At 51.6% G+C, this 17276-nt stretch overlaps 1 protein-coding gene across 7 annotated transcripts in view; it reads left to right on the top strand.

Annotated features, from left to right (window-relative positions):
* The window catches only part of DENND1A (DENN domain containing 1A), a 551140-nt gene that overhangs the window by 513381 nt on the left and 20483 nt on the right, over positions 1–17276 (top strand). For 5 of the 7 annotated variants that reach the window (XM_058445765.1, XM_058445767.1, XM_058445766.1 and 2 more), the window contains one exon: positions 14611–14699. In XM_058445765.1, the coding sequence (XP_058301748.1) occupies positions 14611–14699 (89 nt within the window). Of the gene's footprint in view, positions 1–14297; positions 14425–14610; positions 14700–16187; positions 16741–17276 lie in introns of those variants that run through there. The other 2 variants (XM_032165094.2, XM_058445771.1) reach the window with 2 other exon arrangements.

Genomic DNA, 17276 nt, shown 5'->3' with positions numbered 1-17276 from the left:
AAAGCTACAGAAAGCTTTGTCTTCCCTTCCCAACTGGGTCTGTTTCATGCACAGGCCAGAGCATTGATGTGGCTACTAGCCAGGAAAAATTAACCAAGTGAACACTCTCCTCATTAAACAGCGACAGAGTTTAATTGTGAATTTGCTCTCTTCCCCCTCTCCATTCCTGGCCGTGTATTTGACTGGGGCATGTGCCTGGGACAAACTGAGAAATGGCAGGGCCTATCCAGCTTCCCCCTCTGGGGCCAGGCCTCCTCCATTTGAGGCAGGTAGGTGCCTGGCAGGGAAGGGACAATTCAGAGTATACATTGCACACAGAGGATCTGAGACCCCCTTTGGGGCCAGCTTCAGAGGCTAGCTCTGTCATGTACCAGCTGCCATCAGGCACACCCCACCTTCTTGGCCTCCCCTCCCCAGCCACCCCAATCTTTGCATGCACAAAAGTCTTCAGCCTTTAGTGAACCTGGTTGGTCCCTGCGGCCTCCAGCATCTGTGCTCTTCCATCTTCTCACCTATACCACTTCCCGGTTGGGGTCTGGCCTGTCTCCTGCCAACTTTGACATTTCACCTTCTATGTGGCCCTGCTGTCCCAGCAGTGAAGTGGAGATGCTCATTCTGATGGCACAAGGATGTTGAAGGGATGGTCCCAGATGTCCCCTTCATTGGGGACTGAGTGAATCCATGAGTCCATCTCTAAACAGCTGCCTGCCCTCTGCCCCATGCACAAACATCATAGCACCCCTGCCCCAGCCCATAATTAACTCAGGATGAGCTCACTGGCTCTTTTCTCAGGGCCTGTCATCCACCTGCTCTGGGCAACCCTGGGCAAGTCCTTGCTTGCCCTCATCTGTGAAATGGGTAGCAGCCCTCATTCCCTGCAGAGGAGCCTTGCACTGGTGATTGTGCAGCGGCTGCTCAGGCCCTGGAAGCACCGGCAGCAGAAAGTGCCTTGGCTCTGCCCACAGCACAGGCAGGCTGGCCCCCAGGCAGCAGGGACACCACCTCTCCTCCCCTACACGCTGCGCTCTCTGCCCCCAAGTCACCACCTGGCAGTCAAGCATTTTCCACCCTGCAGCCCTGTGTGGGGTGCCCACTCATCCATGCCACCCAGGTAATTAAGTTGCTGTTCCAACACACCTTCCCCTCCTGACCTTTTGGAAACAGTGTGTTTTGCTGCATCAACAAATTAACTGCAAATCAGATGCTGTCCTCATAAATGCCGGTTTCATATCCAATGAGCATACGCACCTGGCCCGCACAGCTGACAGATAGAGATGCCGAGGGCCAGGCAGAGACCAACAAAGGCCAAAGAGGTCCCCTCTTCTCAGGGACTTCTTTGTCAATCACGCCTTCGGTCTTACCCTCTCTTGTGTTGACATCTCCCAGCAGTGGTGTGGCCAGGGCCGGTAGGTTGACAATATGGAGGCCTGGGCAGGCTCCTGTGATTGGAGGGGAGTGTCCGTTCTTAGAAGCACACCCATCCTCCTCCAATGCATTTTCTATACCAAGGACGTCAAGGTTTCTCTTATTGTGTCTCTGATTATATCCCTCCCACTGAGCTCAGAAGAAAATCCGCAATTCTCAGCCTGACATTCAAGGCCCTCTTCTTATCTGACCTCCCCCAGTCCCTCCCAGGTCCTGGCCTGCCCTGTCCTCATATTCAGCCTCACTCTTGTCTGATTGGACCACTGTGGTTCCCCTGTCCCCTGTCCCTGTACTCCCTACCACCTCCCCTCCCCAATCCATGGCAGAGACCTTCCTCTGTACCCCCTGCATGACAGTGCCCTCTACCAGAGTCTTGTTGAGACACATGCCCCTGTGCCTGGGATGCCACGCACTGTTTGTTGAATGAATGGATAAATGAATCACGTGCTTCCTTTGGAAAGCACCACAAAAAGATGCTCAAATAAGGAAAGAAGGAGAAGGTGTCAGTTACTCTCTCATCAGCCTTTTCTCTGAGGCACAGATCTCTAACAACAGATTCTAACTTCAGAAGGGACAAGGATTAGAAGAACCATGTCAGAAAGGATTCCAGGTGACTTTGGAAATTTTAGTTGACAAGGATAGCACAATGGGCCAAGAATACCTGCTTGTTTTAGTTTTCGCTACTAGCTGTGTGACCTCATACTAGTCCCTTAACCTCTCTGGGCCTCCTGTTTCCTGTCTCTGTAACAGGGAAATAATCCTTCTCTAACTTGCCTCACCAGGGACTGTGAGGTTCAAAAGAAAGAAGAGAAGTTAAAATGCTTTGAAAGGAAAACACATCATATAAATAGAAGAGATTATTATTAAAATCCAGTCTCCTTCAACAGAACCTTGCTGACAGCACACAGCTTTGGAAAACCAGGGTCCTCACATCCATAGGACTTTTCTGGAAAGACCTGTGGGTACCATGGGGAGACGGAAGATGGAGTGGTCCCATTTCATCTTTGGGATATCAAACCAGAACCTCATGTGGCTGTAACTGTACTCTCATCCTCACACCGGTGCTTATAACCTGGGAGTTTTGCCATTTTACAGAAGAGTTCACTGAGACTTAAGAGAGATTAAATAACTCGCCTAAGTGGCAGAGCCAATATTGAAGTCAACTAGAAAATGACAGAACCAACTCGTGAACCCATGTGTTTCTAACCCGAAGTTTATTTCTTGGGGTTTAGCCCACCAATATTTCTTTCACTTTAAGGAAGTTATTTTCCCATGATGTAGGTCAAATCCCACCAGACTCTGCAGTCGTTAAGGACAAGGACTGTGTCTTATTCTCTGAATCCTCCTGGTCCTGGCCCCCAAATAGTTAGTTGCTCCATAAACACACACAGGAGGAATCCTTCTACTCTGTGACAGTCCATTTGCTTCCCCGCCAGACGTGTTTTTTAGGAAAGCAGGCACTTTGCGTTGACCATCGAAGAAACCTCCAGCCTTCTCCCCACTTCGCCAGCCCTCTCACCCCTCCTGCCCTGGCCCAGCTTGGGAAGTGCCTGAGGAACTGTCAAATTGAACTCTCCTTAGCAAAAGATCGCCAAAGGCCCAGTCTTTTTGAACTGACTTAAGAAACAGCAGTCTGTGTAGCCACATTTCAACCCGGCCAGTGGACAGAGGATCACATATAACGTGACCTCAATGCACAGATGCCCAGACCACTTCGATTCTCTGCTGCGTCTACTTTAAAGCTCTTCCGGTTTTACCTTCCTTTCCTTCAGCAGTGGAAAGAGCGCTCAAGCAGTCAGCGGTCAAGAGGCCTTCCCGATGACAACCAACGCTCCCAGCTCTGCCCATTACCAGCTGGGGGTGTTGAGCAGGTCGCTTTACCTCCCTCCAATCTGTTCCCTTTTCCATAGCCACTAGGACACTTAGCAAGGCCAGGAGCACCAGGGTGAAAGAGGAGCAGGCTCAGGGGCCCAGCCCTGGGCGATGGGCTGGGGATGCAGAGAACCAGAGCTGAGTCAGATGGGAGAGGAACCACTCCAGGTTCAGAATAACTGTCACTGAGTCCTGGCCAGCTCTGCCGTCTTCTCGGGCCTCACACCACACTGTTGTAGTCCCTACATTCAGCTAGTGCTGGCTTCAGCTTCCAGAGCACCGGGGCCACTCTCCGGAAGAGAGCATGCTTTTCTGAGTTGATCCTTTCCTAGCTCATCTCCTTACCCCCTCTTCCCACCCAAATCACTACTACTCACCTCCTACAGCGTTTAATGGTCTCCAGAGTACTCTTCCCCCATCTGTGTCCCCAGCTGGGGACACCCCAGCTTATTTGGGAAACTGCAACCACCATGGCCGATGGCCCCGCCACGCCCTGTCTAGGAAGCAGAGGCCTCCCCAGCAGCGTGTCCACTGTGCCCCCGGCCCTGCGTGAAGTTCCATCAGATGCCCCCATCCCTGCAGCAGGGCCCTTGTGACTGGCCTCACAGATGAGGACACAGAGGCCCAGGGAAGTCACTTGCTTGCCAAAGTCACTCAGCAAACCAGCTAGGCCTGGAGCGCCTGCAGTAGGAGCAGGAGGGCCCTGCACACAATCAGATGTTCTAGTGTCCGAAATCTGAGACTGCTTCCCACGGAATTACTGTCTAATCCACTGGTGACAATCCAGCTGCTCACCTGTCCCCAGCCTCAGCTCTGGTCCCCAGGGCCTACACACTCCTGGCAGTGCATCCTGATAATTAGTGCAGCCCTCCCCTTCTCCCTCCCCCCAGCCCCAGGGTTGGGGGTCTTCAATGCACACCCCCTGTGAGTTCACCTTTCTCTTCCTGACACCCACCCCACAGGAGGTGTCCCCATCATATGCTCCAGCATCAGAACAAGCCCAGGATCCATGAGTGCAGCCCCCATCCCTATGCATTTCCTTCGTGCCGACAACCCGCAGGGAAAACTCCCCGAGTGTCAGAAGGGGCAGCATGGCTTCCTGTTCTTGGTTGCCGTTGTTGGGTTTTATCTGACTGGGCGCGCCAGGACATCTGTACCACATTACTCTTTCTTGGCATCCTTACACCCCCCTGGCTCACTCTGCCAACTTTTAGAATGGGTGTGGTCAAGAAGCTGCTTTCTTCCCACCATTTATCAATTCAGTTGCAAAACAGCCAGCACTTCCCGATGACAAGCAAAAGAAAATGAGTTAATTGAAGAATCTGGAGAATTGATATTTGGCGTGTTTTTACATGTGCCAGGAAGTTTAAGCCAAAAATGATTTGCTGAACACCTATTAGGTATCAAGTACTCTACTAGACCCTATGGTAAATAGAGAAGTGAGTGAGCTGATAACGACAGCTGGTGTGCTGTGGATGTGAGGCGGGGTTTCACCAGAGATGAGATTGCAGAGGTGGATGGCGGGGCCCTGAATCTGGAGGGCTTTGAACACTTCAGACAGCATTTTCCAGGGGATATTCATGGGTGTTATAGGGAAAGCAAGTCTATGTTCAAATAAACTTGGGAAATAGGACTTTTTAAAAAAGAGTTAATAGGTTTTTGCCTGGTTTGGGTGGGTTTTTTTCTTGTAAGACTTGCCAGTCTTTGCTATGCTAACAGGCCTGTGAATCCCCAAAAGGAGCAAGACAGAAGACAGCATTTCTCAGATTTGCCTGGCTGGGGAACCTCCTTTTTTCCCTTCATAAAATGCATCTTCCAGGATGGTGTTTCTCAGAAGACACCCTGTGAGATGCCGGCCTTCCACTGAGAGGATTTCAGCTGCCAAGTGCCAAGATTGGGCGGGCATTTTTTTTAAGTCCTCTCTGGAAACAAATGTAGGCTATGGACTGGGAGGGGGAGAGGCTGGAGGCAGGGAAACCTGCTGATGGCAATGGTTGCTAATGTCTGTTGGCGGCACTGTGCAAAGAACCTGACTTCCATCATCTCGTTGAATCTTCCTAACAGCACACTCGGGCAGGCAGTGCTGTTACCTACACTTCACAGATGAGGACAGTAAGGCTTGGAATGGTCAAATCGTGGGCCTGGAGTAACCCAGGGAGTAAATGGGAGAACTGGGGTTCTCTCCAAAACTGTCTGACCCCTAGCCTGAGCGCTGTGCCACGCTGCCACCCAGCAGGAATGGAAATAGCCCAAGCCAGAGGTGACAAGCAGTGAGGACAGTGGGGCTGGAAAAGATGGTTCCCCCGAAGTAGAAAGGCCAAGCATAAGAGCAGTACTGGGTGGAGTGGTGTAGGAGAGCGGAGTGTCTAGACAGAGGGTAGCAGCCTGTGCACCGGTGGAGGGTGTGGGCTCCCCACTCCCTGATCATCTCTTCCTCTTGATGAATGGTGTGAATTGAGGGGTGGGGGGGCTGTTCCCCTTTACCCCACACACTTCCCTGTAAGCCATGATGGGGAAAAAACATGGTGGCCTTGCCCATCCCTAGGCAGCACCCCCACCTCCCGGGTAGCTGCCAGCTAAGGAAGGGTCACCAAGCATGGGTCAGCCCTCACGCCCAGCTAATGGTGTAGGATCTGGGAAGCCGTGGTGTCATTCTATCCCATCGTGTTCCGCATGTGCCGCCAGGGAACCCTCCACCAAGTCCCTGGGCCTGCTTTCCCCTCATGCTGCCCTGACAGGTTCTGTGCAGGACATCAGGGACCCAGGGACAACTGGGACACAGGCCTTGCCCTTCAGGAGTAGTGGGGCAGGTTCAGAAAACAAGTTCTAAGGCAGATTTGAGATTGGAAGCGTCACTCTCACTCAGTAGAGCCCTATATCAGCACTGTCCAAGGAAAACATAACGGGAGCATCATACGGGAGTTACATGTGGAATTCTGAACGTGAAACATAAACAGGTGAAATTGATTTTAATATAATGACCCCAATATATCCAAAATATTATCATTTCAACATGTAATCAATCTAAAAGTTATACTGAGGCGTCTGACATTCTTTCCTCGTGCCGAGTCTCTGAAGTCCAGTGTTTTGCACTTACAGCACATCTTTTTTTGTTTTGTTTTGAGACAGAGTCTCGCTCTGTTGCCCAGGCTGGAGTGCAATGGCACGATCTCAGCTCACTGCAACCTCTGCCTTCCGGGCTCAAGTGATCCTTCTGCCCCAGCCTCCTGAGTAGCTGGGATTACAGGCATGTGCCATCATGCCCGGCTAATTTTTGTATTTTTGTAGAGATGGGGTTTCACCATGTTGGCCAGGCTGGTCTCGAACTCCTGACCTCAGGTGGTCCACCCACCTCGGCCTCTCAAAGTGCTGGGATTTAGAGCACATCTTAACGTGGATCAGCCGCATGGGACATTGGCTCACCTTTTGGCTGGGACAAGTCTGGATTTTGTCCAGTTAGATGTATCTTTGTGACCTGAGTGACGGAATGGGCAGGAAACAACCGGAAGCCTCCCGGGGATTGCTGTGGGTCCGAGGCCTGGGTCTCGCGTGAATTTTTACTTTCCTTACTCGGCCTCCCCGTCTCCCACGCCTGCGAGAGCATCAAGACAGGCAGGCTGTTGAAAGGACACTGCTGGGCTTTCAAGATAAAGGGTTTGAGGGGAGAGCTGAGAAGTCTGCTCTACTGGTTTTGATTCAAATCCTGATTTCAAAAGCCAATCATTTTGTACAAATTTTATTTGTTCATCAGATGCTTGTTGAGCAGATTTTTTTCCCCAAGTTGCGCAGAGCCTGCAGGCACAGGGATGAACCCCCTTGGAGACGGACCTGTAAAAGGTCCCGTGGGAGCAGGGGTGAGGGACCCCACGCTGAGTCCCACATATCAGGAGGCACAAGGCAGCATCCGACCCGACGAGCTCTTGAAGGACAGGCACACGTTTGCCAGACCAGTCCAGCTGGAGCAGCTCATTCCACCCCGAGGGCGGGCGGCAAACAAAGCATGAGAGCCCATTGCCACTTAAAGGGTCTGCCCAGGGCGGGCATGGATGAAGGTTGAGAAAGGTCTGTGTGGGGCACAGTGGAGTCCCAGTCTTGGGGGACATGCAGTGCCAGCCTCTAGCCTTGAGCAGGCGCCCAAGGACAGGAGGGGGCATTAGAGGTCTGGAGAGGGGGTGGCCTTGCCCTATTAAACCTGGGAAGGGCCCCCAGCCTGTGTGGAGCATGGTGGAGGGCGGAGCTGGGGGCCCTGTTGAGAGATGATTGCAGTAACCCAGGCTGCAGACAAGCCTAGAAGGAAAGAATGAGCAGAGGAGACGGCCTCAAAAGGTGGACAGTGGGGGCGAGGCGGGAGACATCGAGGATGGCCCTCTGGCTCTGGCTTGGGTGACTGGGTGCCTTCCTCCAGGCCGTGTGTGGAAATGCATTGAGCCTTCTCAGTGTGTCCTGATGTTTTAAGTTTCCACTTTAATGCAGCTGCAGAGACTGCGTCCCACCCGACCGCCTCCCAAGATACAGCGCTCGAGGCCCGTGAGTAGCCAGTGGTTCTGCCCTCCCTACCTAACACTGCCTGAGCCATTCGCCCTCAGCCTGACTAAACTTCCAGAGTCTGGACCCTCCTGCCTGGCAAAAGAAAACTGGGAATTGGGTTTTTCAGCTTCCCTGTCTGTGTGGCATGAACTTGAGCTTGCATTTTCTGGGCTTCTCTCGCTTTTTTGTGAGTAAGTTTGGTGACTTGCAGATCAGAGCCATAGGTAGCAAGGGGGCCACTGTGTGGTGTGTGTGCTGTGTGTGCATCATTTGAGCAAGTCTCACAGGGTGAGCAATGGGTTGAAAGCCTGCCTCCATACGCCTGTTCCTCACAAAGGAAGCAGAAGTCCAGGGGCAAAGGTCTCATTCCTGCCAGATCTTGGTCTGGAAATGCATTTGTACCTTCCCATCGGTGGAGGCTATGTCCAGGGAGTATGGAGCCAGCTCATATGGATACAGGTACCACTGCCCTGCCAGGCCTTCCTTGGAGATCCACGTTCCCATGTAAAGTGCCAAGTAAGGGGCGTGGTGATGCATGCCTGTAGTCCTAGCTACTCAGGAGGCTAAGATGGGAGGATCACTTGAGCCCAGGAGGTTGAGGCTACAGTGACCTATGATTGCACCACTGCACTCCAGCCTGGGTGACAGAGCAAGACCCTGACTCTTAAAAAAAAAAAAAAAAAAAAAAGCCAAGTAAGGCTAGAGAAGCAGGACAAAATGTGATAAACCCACCACCACCTGGGAATGGGGTGGGAGGGCGAGAGAGATCCGTCCATGGAAAAATATTGGGTCTGGGTCCCGTGTTAAGCATCAGTGGAGTCGTTTTCCTTGGTAGGTCAGACTTCAGCCATGCTGAGGCATGCGAACTTTAGCAGGTGCTTTGAAAGTGGGAAACCGTCCAGGACCTTTTAGTGGGGGCTGTTTACCAAGGGAAAAGTTTCTCCATCTACCATTCAGTGTGGCCACCACTCTGTGGCCAACCAAAGAGTACCCCACAACCCAGTGTCCTAGTCCTCTCTCCCTCTGCAACACACGTGTCCAAATCCATCTTGTGAAGGCAAAGAGGCCGGGGCCTGCAGGTGACCAGGTGAACTGTGTCTGTTCACCTGGGGAGATGCACCCAGCATCCACTGGGTAGCTGCTCTCTGGGTGGATGTTGGCCATTCTGTGGCACAGTTTTCCTTCCCTTCCCTTACCCGCTGTGGATGGGAATTAGAGGGCTAGATGAGAGGCTGGGAGGACTTAGATGCCTTCTCCTATGAGCATCATGAGTCCACACTCCCAGCCACACGTGACAATGGATCCGTCCCGTATCCCCATCAAACTGTGGTTGGCGCAAACCCCCCATCAGCGCAGCTGGCAAGGAGCTAGAATATGTCTGCTCACTGTCACTGGAAAGAAGACACAAGCAGCAAAAAGAAACTGCTTTGGGGGACAGGAGGCCCCTTCTAGGCTGAATCTTGTGTGACTAGTGAGAGTTTCAGTACAGATTTGGGAGGCCGACAGAGCTAGGCTTGAATGCTGAAGTCATGTGACTCTGGCAAGCGCTGAAGCTCTCTGAGTCTGATTTCACCTCCGGGGCTGTGCCCTCATTCCTAGAGGGGTTTTGTGAGAAGGAAAGTGGATGACATTTGTCATTTGCAGAACACACACAGTGCCTGGCACACAGTAACAGTTTTTGTTGTTGTTGTTGTTTTTGAGGCGGAGTCTCTCTCTGTCATTCAGGCTGGAGTGCAGTGGTGCGATCTCGGCTTACTGCAGGCTCCACCTCCCCGATTCACGCCATTTTCCTGCCTCAGCCTCCTGAGTAGCTGGGACTACAGGTGCCCGCCACCATGCCTGGCTAATTTTTTTGTATTTTTAGTAGAGACGGGGTTTCACTGTGTTAGCCAGGATGGTCTCAATCTCCTGACCTTGTGATCCGCCCGCCTCAGCCTCCGAAAGTGCTGGGATTACAGACGTGAGCCACCGCACCCGGCCAACGGTTCTTATTCTTAACAAGTTTTTGCATATTACAGCTTCTAAGGAATGGCCCAGTTTATTAATAACCATCATTTGCCTAGGATTTTATAGTCAGCAAATCATTCTGAGGTACCTCATCCCAGCTGTGCCTCACAGTTGCTCAGTGAAGTAGGCATTGTCACCACTCAGTTTAGCAATGAGAAAACTGTTGCTTGGTTCCTCAACTGCAAATAAGGTCATCTGGACTGTAGAACCTGTGGTCTTGCCAGTATTCCAAGCTCTCTGGACCCTCCGTCTTCTGCCTGGGACCGGAATAGTTTCAGCTTTCAGTTTGTTTCCGATTTTAGAATATTTGCATGATACTTCCTGGTTATGTGCCCGTAATCCAAAATCCAGAATACTCCAGTGAGCATTTCCTTTAGCGTCATGTTGGGGCTCAAAAAGTCTTGGATTTTGGAGTGTTTCAGATCTCGGACTTTCAGATTAGGGATGCTCAACCTATATAAAATGCTGGGGGAAGAAAAAAAATTCAGTCAAGAAAAAAGTGAATCAGTAGCAGCTGAACTGTCTGTGGCATCTCCAGTGCCATGTTAGGTCTGGCAGAGACACAGAGGAGAAGAGAATTAATATTCATTGAGCACCTTTTATGGTGCCTAGGACTGTGCTAGGCACTTGTGTAATTATTGTCTCATTTGTCCAGCCCAGAGCAGGCAGATGCCATCTCCCTAATTTGTAGCCAACACCACAGGGATGATGACAGGCCTGATGATAAGTCCTGCCTTTGAGCCCAGCTTGCCTCTCTCCACTGTCTCTCTTTGTTTTCTATCAAACAGCCTCCCCTTAAGCCAAAGTCAGCAGCAGGTAGCTCTCAGAATTCCCCTTTGAGGCTTGGGATCCAAGGCGGGCAGGGAATCTTGGAAGCCATGATTCAGAGAAGGATCAATCCCCTTGGAACAATTCAAGTATTGGAGACAGCTACAGTGGACTCTGTTGTCTCACCAGTGTAGGGATCTGTGCAGATTGCGGGGTGGGCTGCCACATCCATTGGCAACTGAGGACTCGGGAGACAGACGCTGTGAGAGACACGGAGTAGCAGCTGCCTCAGGCTCTGAGCTAATGCAGGAGGTGACTAGCCTGGCGCTAGCTTTGGCTGGACCTCCTGAGTTGATGGCATGCTGAAGAGGCAGGATGCCTAGGAGAACCAGCTCTCCTAGGCTGGGAAGTCAGAGAGGCCTGCCCTGGTTTGAATTACAGCTTGGCCACTTCCTGGCTGTGCGACCTTAGGCAGGATCCTCCCCTTCTCTAAGCCTTAGTTTCATCATCTATAAAATGGGTTTAACAATACCACCTGGTAAGGGTAATGAGGTTGTGTACGTATAGCGCCTAGCATAGTCCCTGGCATGTCCCCCGAACTTATTCTGCCAAGCAACACCACTAAGAGGCCAATTTGGGAGTCATAGAAGGTTTGTGTTTTCTGGGCCCCTACGGACCATTTATTCTACATGCATTTATGCAAGCATTTCCAGGGGACACGGCTACAGACTAGGTGAGAACCGGGGAGACTCGGCATATGGAACCCACAAGGGCCTCGAAGAGGACAGCCTACCAAGCTCCCATGTCAGTAGCCATCAGCCTCCAGAGTGGCTTTGCTGGGTCACGTAGCCACAAACGTTCCAGACAGAAGTGCAGCCGTTGGCCCAGGGTAGCAGGGGCGGGGGAGGGTCTAGCCATTCAGCCTTTCTGGAAGGAGCTTTGTAGCCTGGCACCTGTGGCTGGAGTTCAGATGTTACCCGAGGATTTGGGTTTTCTTTTTAAAAAGAAGAAAAAGGAAAGAGCAGAAGAAAACCATGCCAGTGTCTCCTGGACGAAGGGGCATGGGTTGGGGCCTGCCAGGGAGAGGCAGGCTGCCCTCAGCCTGCGTGTGAAGCGCTTTATAAGCTCTGTATTTATTATTTCTTGCTCACCATTAAAATCAGATGTACTCAGTGCTTTTGTATTCAATACACATTTAACCCTGCCGACTTAGATTTCTCAGGTTTTAAATCCAGTGGGGAATTGGCTGGCTTCCCAAGTTTCCCCTCCAGTCCCCCTTGAACAGAGCTGGAAATCTCTGTTTAGCATTTTCTCCCCTGACGCGGCTGGGATCCTCACACCGGTGGGGCCGGTCACTGTTGTGTGTGCCTGTGGGTTTCTTCCTTCATCCCCAATACCCACCCTTCCTAAGCACCCCGGAAAGAGGGGTGTGATCGCCGAAATATGACGAGACTTGTCTGCATCGTCTGTGATTCGGGCTTCATTAAACCATTTTGTCTGTGTATGTCTGTGCCTGGTTGTGATCTGCCACCATGCGCGTGTGAGGGTGCGTGTGTGTGATTCGTACGTGTGCCTTCACCTCTTGCGCGTGCCTCTGTGAGTGTGTATTTGTGAGATAGTGTGTACATGGAAGTCTGGAGGCCTCGATGGTATCTCGGGATGGTCATGTCTGTGAGTGTAATTTTGTGTCTGGCTTTGTCCACATTAGTCAGGTGTGTGTGACTCTGGGTGGATTGGCAGCCATGCTGGTGACCAACCGCCTCTGGGGCTGGCGTGTCTTTCTCTCCCTCCCCAGCCTCCGAGGCTCCAGCTCCGTGCTCCCCACCCCTCCCCCCGCTCTGTCTGTTTTATCATCCCTAATGAAGCAGTCTCCTCCACCGATCCCGCTGATTGCCAACCCATTCCTTTTGTTTGTTGGCGCTGAGCCATTCAGCGGCACTCTGACAGCTCAGCTCGTCTAATTAGCTCTGTTGTTCTTTTTCCCCATGTTTCACCACGTTGCAAGTTCAGTTGAAGTTGCCACAAACTTAATCCCCCCATTTCAGCCACAAGTTCACATTCTTAACCCGCCTTTATTGTAGCAAGGAGCAGCCCTGTGCAAGGATGAGCTGACAGGCCTTAAAGTCTGACCTTTCCTGAAAGCTCTGCCCCAGGGCCCCCCGGGGCAGGGGCAGAACTGCTCCTTCACCCTACCCACACTCTTGCTTTTGTGGGGAGAAGTTGGGGGTGGCGATCATTCCAGCCAGGTGACCCTGTTGACCAGCTGCCAGAGCTGGGGAAACCAGTGCAGAGTTAGAAGGAGTGCAGGGATATCCACTTGTTTATGCAGCACATGTTGACTGAATGTGAGCTGTGTGGCAGGCACGGTTCTAATCACGATGATACTAGCAACGTCATTATGCACTTCTCAGATTCCAAGCAGCAACATTCATTTGTTCCTAAAAATCTTGCTGAGCGACCATGACATACCAGGCAGTCCACAGAATGCGAGGCAGGGATAAGAGAATCCTAAAACTCATCTTGTAATTCAGAGACACCCACTCGTTGTCTTCCTTTTGCTGTTGACGAGAAGCGACATCCAGGTCACAGAGGAGCAGGATGAGCATTTATTGAGCCCCCATTGTGTACCAGACCCCTTGGGGGAACTTTCCCTGTATCTGCTCTTCACAATCACCCCACAGATGGAGACAGCGAGTTTGGTGGGATGCCTTTGGTGTTTACCACATCCCTGATATGCCAAACCTGTCTGAGATCAGACTGGCCACTCCACAGGAAAAACTTTGGTTAGATCAGACGTGCACAGACCTAAGGCCTTGACAAGACTCCATAAAGACTTGTCTTTTATGCAGCCAGCTTCTGTCATCTGTGTTCCTAAGCCACTGTGCCATGTCACCGACAAGCTTCTGGGGGGTGGGGGTTGCAATGTTCAGGAAAAAGGGCGGGCAGGAAATGGAGTGTGTGCCTGCTTTCCTTCCCTGTCTTGTCCTGGAAACTCAGCAGTTGTGGCATCCCATCCATGGAGAAAGCAAGCCCCCTGCCCCGGCAGGCTCGGTTGTTTTTATCAGCAATGAAATTCAGAGATAGACTTTCTCAGCTTAGCTCTCAACCCATCCCTCTCAGGCACTGGGAGTGTACAGAGATGACCATGCCAAATTTAAAGCCATGTAATGTCGACTGGACCAAATGAGTATCCTTCTAAGGGCACCTAGAAATTCTCAGCCTAACATCCATCATGAACTCTGGCAGGGGATGAGGGTGTCTTTCTCTGTGGGCCCTCATCTTGGCTTTCAGAGGCAGAGGGTCAGAAAAACCCATCCCGCTGCTGCAGCAGCTGTGGGGTTAGGAAGCTGGGTCCTTCCTGATGTGCCCACTGCAGACCCTCCCACTAGGTCTGCTCAGTGCATGTAGCTACACAAGATGGGCAGCATCCAGGCTGAACCCTGCTGGGAGGACTGGCACAGGGATGCCCTGGGAAGCAGAAAGACGATTTGTAGTGGCACTCTCTCATGCCTCTCTTATTTAGAGAGGAAAATAAGCACCCTGTGATTCTGTTGTAAAAACAGCAAACTAAGCATGTGTACCCTAAAAACAAGTGTGAGCGCAACTGTTTCTTTCTACAAAACCAGCTTCTGGGCGTCAGAGGAAGATGAGAGGGAATTGTCATTGATAAGGGCCTCTTTGTTCCGGGTCCTGTGTAGGCATCGTCTCATTGGACCCTCACCGCAGCCCTGCAAGGAGGCCAGTGGAACTATCCTCATCTTGCAGATGAAGAAACCGAGCTTTCCAGGAGCACTTTTCTGATTTGAATAGGCCACAGAATTCCAGTTAACATGTCTATCTGCTGCCTGTTAAGATGGTGATGTTTCTGTGATGGGCTGGGCTTTTGTAGCCTGTAGCTTTGAAAATCCCTAAACATTTTTGGGGGATGTCATTTATCCAAATGTTCAGAATGTTCCTGTATGGCTTTTCCAACTCACTCCTTCTTGGGGGTCTCCCCCATACCCCCTCTAGGTGCGCCCACCTCGTCCACATGTTGTTAAGAGACCAAAGAGCAACATCGCAGTGGAAGGCCGGAGGACGTCTGTGCCGAGCCCTGAGCAGTGAGTGTCATGCCTCTCCCCTCTGTCTGCAAGAACCCTGTGTCTGCGGGGCCAACACTTTGTGGAGCCCAAGCGTGTAGCCCCGGGCCTTTGTGAGGCTTCCCCGGGGCTCCCAGCGGGTGTTTCACAAAGGGGTCATTCAGGGAACAGGGCTTGATCTTTTACTCGGTCTGGTTGTCACACCATTGGGAGGCCCCAGAGGCCAGGGAGCCAGGCACTTGGGCTGGATTTTGAGGGGTGGGGTCCCAAGGGTACTTTGCTGGGTTCAGAAGAAGGTCCTAGGCCTCTTGTGCCGAAGATGCCGAGTCAGTAGGTGAGGGTTAGAACCTGGTGAAGGAGGCCAAGTGTCCAACTGGATCCACCCACCTTCCTAGGCCTCCATGGCCGAGATCTGTACACAGGACTGCCCTTATCCACTGCCCCAGTCCCACCAGGACCCTTTGCCCACCTGTGCGGGAGCGTTTATGTTACTGTGGTTTTTCTTACCCATCTCCCTGAGACGCGGAGCTCCCTGGGTGTTCTGCCCAGCACCTCCCGTAGGACTGTCCTAGAGTCACCTGCTCAGGAGGTGTGGGGTAGATGAGGTGAATGAGGGGGGCAGAAAGACAAGCAGTGGCCTGAAGTGGAGCTGCCTGTTGGGGGGTGAGGCAGAAGGCTGCAGACAGCCCCGAGTCCAGACCAGAGCCATCTGCAGAAGGTAGCGCTGTTTCCCTTTGTCCGCAAAAGAGCCCTCGGTCTCTATCCAGACAACTCAGCGGCTACACGCTGACTTCCTGTGATGTCTTGAAAAAGTGCATGAGTTCATCTTGGTCTAGGATTGTTGGAGGAGTCAGAAAAATTACTCTAGGTATCCTGAAGTCCTTTGGGTGGAAAGGGGAAGGCTCCCATGTCTGTCTGGCTCTCAGAAAATGTCTCAGGGAAAGAAGGTAAGGGACATGGCAGGTCCCAGTCAGAATTGGAGCAAGAAGGAAAAAAAATGATTTTGAACTGTCAGACTGGGGCCTAACCCAAGTTGCAGTTCACTTCAGCTCTCCAGGATTTTCTGGTTGATAGTGAGGGTACGGTCTTTAAGGAACCAGCCCACCCAGACAGCCCTCAGACTTTGCCCAGAAAGTTCTGGAATTATATGTGTGTGTGTGTGTGTGTGTGCGCGCGCGCGTGTGCGTGCTCGCACACAAGGATGCTCAGTTATGAGACATTTGGAAGAGAGGACTCCTGAAGCTGGGTTAAGTTTAACTTTTGCTCTGCACAATAGCCTGGTGGGAACATTGAGGGATGGATTATGATTGCCCCCTTATGGAGAGAATACTGCATGACACCTGACTGCCTTGGACTAAAGATTCCTCCTTAAGGGGATGAAATTTGTCACATTTCTTTGAAGTCACCTCTTTAAAACTGGACTAAACCTTTTAGACACTGTACCAGGATACAGGGTCACAGGCCTGTTGATATTGAGTTGTAAACCCAGAATATTCTTGCATTACACAGAAACACCATTGCAACACCAGCTACACTCCACATCCTACAGAAAAGCATTACCCATTTTGCGGCCAAGTTCCTGACGAGAGGCTGGACCTCTTCATCACATTGACTTACGCCGTTGCTTTTCCAGACTGGGCAGAGGGGCTGACTCCGCAGTGTGTGCCAAAGAGCCGGTGTCTGATAATCCCATTTTCCTGCTTATCACCTGAACTGTGTCAGTATCACTTTTAGTTTTGTTGGTTGGTTGGTTTGTTGTTTGTTTAATATGCCCTGTTTTCTACTCCTGTTGGGAAATATTTGGGGTTGAAATAAACCAGTGGAGCATGGGAGCCTGTTTGGTGGTTGGCAAACTAACAGTGATAGAAAACAAATGACAGGTTTTCTGTGAGCGTACGTCACAGCGGCTCGGGCCCACAAGGAGACTGAGGGGTACGTTTCAGGACATCTTTCCAAGGGTTTCTGTTCACGTTTGTTTAACGAGGAAGGGGAAGTTGTTCTCCCATAATACCAGTGGTATTTCTGGTGCAGCCCGGGTGTTTTTCTACGCCTCTTCCCATGCTGCCTCCCCACCCCCCCACTGTGCTCCGCCCCTTCCAAATGCCATGTCACAACAGCACTTGGATGTGTTTTTCTCAACTGTCATCAGCTCCAGCTGGCAGGACCAACTTCTTGAAACACAGGAAGCATCCAGCGGAAAATATTTTAATAAAACAGACTCCTCATAAAATATTGTTCGGGGGAGGGGGAAGAAACCGGCTCCACCAATCTGTCGGCGTTGTATTGGGAGATGTGAGAAGCCAGGCCAGCAGCAGGGGCCTGATCCTAATGGGCCTTTGTCAGGTGGTGGTTCCGTGTTGGGCACACGGACTCGGTGCCTGGCCCTTTAATCTGGCCTGGGTTTTCTTGAATCACAGATCTTCATCTCCACTGGGAATATCAAAGTGCTTGGGAAACTTAAGAGGACTGGGGCGGCAGACATTCACCAACATCCCTTAAGATTGTCAGAGATATTAGCTGGGCATGGTAGTGTGTGCCATGAGAATTGCATGAGCCCTGGGGAGTTGAAGGTTGCAGTGAGCTGAGATCATGACACTG

The sequence above is a fragment of the Hylobates moloch genome, unplaced genomic scaffold (genome assembly GCF_009828535.3).
Source record: "Hylobates moloch isolate HMO894 unplaced genomic scaffold, HMol_V3 SCAFFOLD_10, whole genome shotgun sequence".
Taxonomy (NCBI): domain Eukaryota; kingdom Metazoa; phylum Chordata; class Mammalia; order Primates; family Hylobatidae; genus Hylobates; species Hylobates moloch.
The sequence above is the reverse complement of the archived record's forward strand: the minus strand, read 5'-3'. Positions and strand labels throughout refer to the sequence as shown.